Source organism: Myotis lucifugus, unplaced genomic scaffold, assembly GCF_000147115.1.
Source record: "Myotis lucifugus unplaced genomic scaffold, Myoluc2.0 scaffold_19, whole genome shotgun sequence".
Classification (NCBI taxonomy): Eukaryota; Metazoa; Chordata; class Mammalia; order Chiroptera; family Vespertilionidae; genus Myotis; species Myotis lucifugus.
The window spans coordinates 8,251,129-8,257,128 of NW_005871067.1; the positions used below are offsets into that span (position 1 = coordinate 8,251,129).

At 41.2% G+C, this 6,000-nt stretch overlaps 1 protein-coding gene across 1 annotated transcript in view; it reads right to left on the reverse strand.

Moving 5' to 3' along the window:
- The window catches only part of MICAL3 (microtubule associated monooxygenase, calponin and LIM domain containing 3), a 263,988-nt gene that overhangs the window by 135,722 nt on the left and 122,266 nt on the right, over positions 1–6,000 (reverse strand). The window contains exons 9-12 of the mRNA XM_023751303.1: positions 3,232–3,428; positions 830–942; positions 672–734; positions 41–211 (exon numbers count right to left, since the gene is read on the reverse strand). Of these exons, the coding sequence (XP_023607071.1) occupies positions 41–211; positions 672–734; positions 830–942; positions 3,232–3,428 (544 nt within the window). The remainder of the gene's footprint in view (positions 1–40; positions 212–671; positions 735–829; positions 943–3,231; positions 3,429–6,000) is intronic.

The following is a 6,000-nucleotide window of genomic DNA, read 5'->3' on the forward strand; positions in this document are numbered from 1 at the left end:
CAGATCAAGTGTGGATGAGCAAGGCGTGAAATGGGTTTACCTGTCTCCTTATGCCAGTGGATTGTGGAGGTGCATTCTCTTCAAACTTGGCGAGCAGCTGGGTTGCCATGTACTTCACTTTGTTCTGGTTGCTGAGTGTGACATCAGTCCTCCTGTCAGGCAGAGTGCTCACTAATGTGGATCTTCCTCTGCATACCCGGGGCACTTCCTCCTGATCAATATCGACACCCAAGAACCAGCCTCTGTTAGTGAAGCCCCCAAATGCCCTTCCCTCAAAGGAAAAGTACAGCTAGGACCTGGCATGATGGCTGGTATATCTGCTTTAGGTTGAGCTTAACAGCTCTCTTCAAAGTTCTAATCTCAAGATGGAGTTCAAAGAGGTACTCAAACTTTTACTGGGATTATCATACCCCAGGAAAGCCAATGCCCTTTGCCAGATGTGTGATTCCAAAGAGACAGGAAAGCTCTGGTGCACATGTGTGTGTGTTCCCTTGGACGCTCTCCAAAAAATTAAACAAAGGCAAAAGCCCACAGAAAAAGCATCTGCTCACAAAAATTCTCATAAAGGGTGAATATAAAAAGACCTAGTAACACCAATTTGAAAATTAAGGTTTTAAGACAAAAAGGGCAATTGAGTATAATCATTCTAACAAATCCCATATAATTCTCACCTCTTCTGATTGACTGGTCTTTCTCCTCTTTCCAGCACCATCCAAGTCCTTTTCCTTCTTATCCTATACCAAGAGAGTAGCCAAACTGCATTATTCTAGTCACTATATCTTGCCATTGGGTTTGCAGCTGGTAAAAAACAACAATCTTTTCCACTTACCTTGGGAGAACGCTTCCGAGAGATGGTCTGCCCAAGTTTGCTTAGGAAGGAGATGGGAGATTTGGTGCTGGCTATCAGGACTGCTTTCTCCTCAGCATTCAGGTCCAAGGCATCTGTGAACAGAAAGCAATGTTCGACGATAGCATTAGGGGGGCCTCAAAGTATTGACCAGAACTACCTTGCCTGCAGGTGGCTCCCAGAACCTCCAAAAGCTCTAAAGCAGCAGTTCTCAACCTGTGGGTCGCGACCCCTTTGGGAGTCGAACAACCCTTTCACAGGGGTCGCCTAAGACCATCGGAAAACACATATATAATTACATATTGTTTTTGTGATTAATCACTATGCTTTAGTTATGTTCAATTTGTAACAATGAAAATACATCCTGCATATCAGATATTTATATTACGATTCATAACAGTAGCAAAATTACAGTTATGAAGTAGCAACGAAAATAATTTTATGGTTGGGGGTCACCACAACATGAGGAACTGTATTAAAGGGTCGAGGCATTAGGAAGGTTGAGAACCACTGCTCTAAAGGTCCATTTGCTCGGACAAAAGTATGAGGAACTTAGCAGGACATTTCACAAAGAAAATGCATTCTTAGGTTTATACACTGAGCCTTCTTTTTTCCATCAACATAAACAATACCAATTCTTTCCCCATCCACGCGAGTCACAAAAACCTCCACTTTTGCTTCTCAAAAGTTGGAATTCACCCGTGATACGAGTTACAGTAGAGTGCTGAAGCCTCATCTTTGTGATAAAATTTTAGGGCAGAGAGAAAGGGAGGGAGGACAGGCAGCTCAGGGTCACTGGTTTGGTGTATGCATACCCCATGCACTTGGCTGCACACTGAGGGGGCTCTCCATGAATGTGTACACTGATGTTAGAGTTGTGGACTTCTGTTGTAAAGACTGTGTATCTAATCGGAAAAAGCTATAAACATCTATGAGAGTACATAGGCTGGAAGACACTGGTGAGTCACAAACTGTGGATTCCAATGTTTTATTAGTAATAATAGTAATTTTATTTTATTTTTTAAATATATTTTATTGATTTTTTCCAGAGAGGAAGGGAGAGAGATAGAGAGTCAGAAACATCGATGAGAGAGAAACATCTCTCCATGAATGTGTACACTGATGTTAGAGTTGTGGACTTCTGTTGTAAAGACTGTGTATCTAATCGGAAAAAGCTACCTGGGACCCTTCAGTCCGCTGGCCGACGCTCTATCCACTGAGCCAAACCGGTTTCGGCATAATAGTAATTTTAAAAATAATTGAAACTAATAATATATTGTTAACATTTATTAAGTGCTTCCGTTTTGCAAACGTTCTTCTTAGCATATCACAATCTAATTATACATAGAAAAAGCCCCATTTTACAGATGGGGAAACTGAGGCACAGGAAAACTGAGTAACTAGCCTAAGGTTTAACAGGTGTTAGTACTGGGATATAAACCCAGGTCAACACTCTTAATCATTATGCGATTCCAAGAGACAATAAATGACAACAGAAATATTTTTTGTAGCATGCTGACAGACTGAGATATTGGGCTGAGGAGAAAGGAAGATTTTTGGAAAACACTAAAATGTAGAAGAAAGAGAAGCCAGAGAAGGAACAGTTACCAAAAGAAGAGAATGAGGCCAGTCCAGTGCAGGATCACAGAAGCCAAAGAAAAGAGAGTTTCAGAAAAAAAGTTGTCATTCCACAGTGCTGAACAATGCAAAAAGCCAAGGGCATAAGAGATAAGAAGTGAAAAACATGGATTTGGCAATTCTTCATGAACAAGGAGAACAATCTAGCAGAGGAATAATGGCAGAAGCCAGGTTGCAAAGTGTACAAAGTTTAGGCAACTGAGGAAGTAGCCCACTTTTTTAAAAAAAGGTGATTCAGCCAGGCCAGTGTGGCTCAGTGGTTGAGTGTTGACCTATGAACCTGGAGGTCACAGTTTGATTCTGGGTTTCGGACTCGATCCCCAGTGGGGGGCGTGCAGGAGGCAGCCGATAGATAATTCTTTCTCATCACTGATATTTCTATCTATCTCTCCCTCTCTCTTCCTCTCTGAAAACAATTTTTTTAAAAAGTGTATATATATTTTTAAAAGGCTGGATCAGAAAGAAAGAGTATGAAAAAATAATAGTCAAGAAAAAAATTCTGGATAGGAATGATTTTTACATATTTATAGATATAGTGAGAAAGATTTGGGTAAGAATGAGTGGTTGAGAAGGAAAAAAACAATGGAGCAAAATCCCAGGGACTTACCCTGATAGCTGGCCAGTAAAAACAGAGTTAAGTACAAGTTTGCTTTTGTGGGTGCTCATGTAGGATACAGGGAAAGAAAGAAAGCCAGGCAACAACAGAGAACACGAAAGACTCCCATACCAGAGCCCTCAGTCCTTACCACTGGAGGGGAGTGAGTCCTTGAACATCTCGTAGAACTGGGTCAGGTACATCACCATGGACAGCTTGTCAGGCTCCCCCACCGAGGCCATCTCTTTGCCTGTCATGATGGGAGAAATGCCCAGTTCCTTTTCAGCAATATCAAAGGCCAGTTGGTTATTCTTCTCCACATTTTGTTCATCCAAAGAATCAAAATCTCTGAGAAACAGGATAAAGAAAACATATCAAGATGGAGTGCTTGTCCCCACACCAGAAAACAGTATCAAGAAGTCACTTCATGTCTTTGTTGCTCAGCTAAAATCCTATGTGCAGTGCTTCACTGAAATCTGAGAGCAAACTTGAAATATAAATCATCCTCAAAGGAGAAAAAATGATTAAAGAAAAAATGACAAAGAATAAAACAGAGGGAAAGTTAAACTATCCTCATTTTTCTAATTACAGAAATTTCTTACTAAAATGTAAGCTCAAGAATAGGAACTATCATTAATATGTATTCCCTTGCATCTTGTGTGTGATCTGTATTTATTAAACTTAACTAGAAATCCAATGCACAAAATTTGTGTAAGAGTAGGCCTTCCTTCCCCCGGCTGCCAACACAGGCTTCTCTCTGGCACCCAGGACCCGGGCTTGCTTTCCTCTGGCCCCGGCTTTGTCGGGAAGGATGTCCGGTCTAATTAGCATATTACCCTTTTATTATTATAGATGTTAAATAATGATAAAAATCCTATTTGGATCAGACTATTTTTAAAGTCCTGGGACTATTACGCATAGTGTCCTTTGGACCTGACAAGCTATTATAGATGTGCTAAATCACCTCTGATAAACCTTACTCAGCCTTCTACTTAAAGGGGAATTCCAAAACTTTCCTCAAAAGATTTTTCCATTGCTAAATGTCTTAAAATTTCCCAAGTATTTAGATGAACAAACATTTCCCACCGGATTTCAAGCTTCTTACTACTCAATCGTAAGTAACAACTGAAAGCGTTCTTCTTCAGGTGATTTCAGATTAACTGGGCAGGCCTTACATTGTGCTAACCTACTAACTCCATTTCAAAAAATTCCTTAAGTCTCATAATCTACAGGCTCATCTTGAATGACATTATTGTGGTCTAAACAGTGCCAAATTACCTACTCACTGCTCTGCCTTCTGTTACAAGAAAATACCCTAGGTCAGGGGTGGGCAACCCCTGGCATGCGTGCCAAACATGGCACGCCAGTAACTTTTGCTGGCACGCGAAACCCTCTCTTATAATCTTCCATTTACAATTTTTTTCTTATTATCGACTTTTTTATTTTTCAGATAAATTCAGTGTAGGTGCATCTTAGATAAATAATTTTACATAACAAGTGATCTTAAAGACCACAGACATGGATTGACGAGAGAGGGGAAGAGCAATTTCTATGCCTCTGCCTTAACTCTCCCCTGCCTTCCTAGATCCGACCAGTGTTTTGGTTTCATCCACATACGCTTGTGAATCTTTGTTCTCAGTGATGAATTTTGTTAAGTCTCGTAATAGGAGTAGCCTGACGGATGATAGTAGCTCGTGCATATCTCTGAAGGTCACGAAATATAAACCTGATGTAAAATCTCTGTCATCAGTGATGCAGCAGCAAAAGTCCCACTGATAATATCAAACGGAGTCATAAAGTTTTCTGTCGGACTATCAGTGTACATGTATACATTAAAAAATAAATGTATTTTTCATCATCATATACTGTGTTTTTGTCGCTCGAATGAATTTTATTATTTCTTCAAGGTTCTTCACATACGTACACCTTAAGAGATATCAAGTAGGCGTAACATGTTCTCAAAAAATTAGGGTTGGCATGCAGAAGAATTTTGAGTCAGAGATTTTGCTGCTTTTGGCACGCACTCACAAAAAGGTTGCCCACCCCTGCCCTAGGTCTTCTCCAGACAGCCTTTGGTATATTCCAACAGGGATGTGTCCCTCACCCTACACTCACCCCTCCACCCCACCTCTCCCTGAGTTTTGTGGGACTGACAAAGTATCTTAGCAGAAAGTGCAATCCTTAACATAAGAGAATACCAATGAACCATTGTAAAGCAGGGAAGCACTAACTGTTTTGTTTTGTTGGTAGTGCCTGACGTATTTGCCATCAGCCAGCCAAATGTTCTAGTCAGGTTTTCCTTATGACCAATAACATTTGAGAGATAGTTGGCTGAAACGAAGAGTTCAACCTGTGGCCAATAAATAGAGTTTTCCATTACATGAAGTTAATATACCCAGGTAGGTGTTAAAACCAATTTTTGAAGTCAATTACTTCTGATTTCATCCTTTTTTTACTGCCTTCCCTAGGGAATAGAACTGATTCACCTGGCCCTTCTTTAAGCATTTCTTTGCCATTTATCACAATCTTTCTCAAGCTCTCCCTCTTCCTCCTGACAGGCCAGCAGAGGACATTTGGCTCAGGCAGACCAGAAAGTCCTGAAGGAGAAAGTGGCCCCAGCCTCATTTCATGGAACAGCCTGCGGTCACCCTATCCGGCACAACAGGAGGCAGCCGCACCTGAGGGTGAGACAGCAGGCCAACTATAACAACGGCCACCTACAGCCCACAGCCTCAACGGCCAGCACTAATCAGTCTGAAGGACAATAAACTCCATCTAATCAGACTAGAACACTTACATCCCCCAGCCTCCAACCCTTGTGATTTTTGAGCATAAAATTCAACCCCAAGGACAGTGGAGGCTGAGTCCTAACCTTCCCTGGTTGTGGCTTCATTCCCCATTCCCTCTAATAAACTCCCTC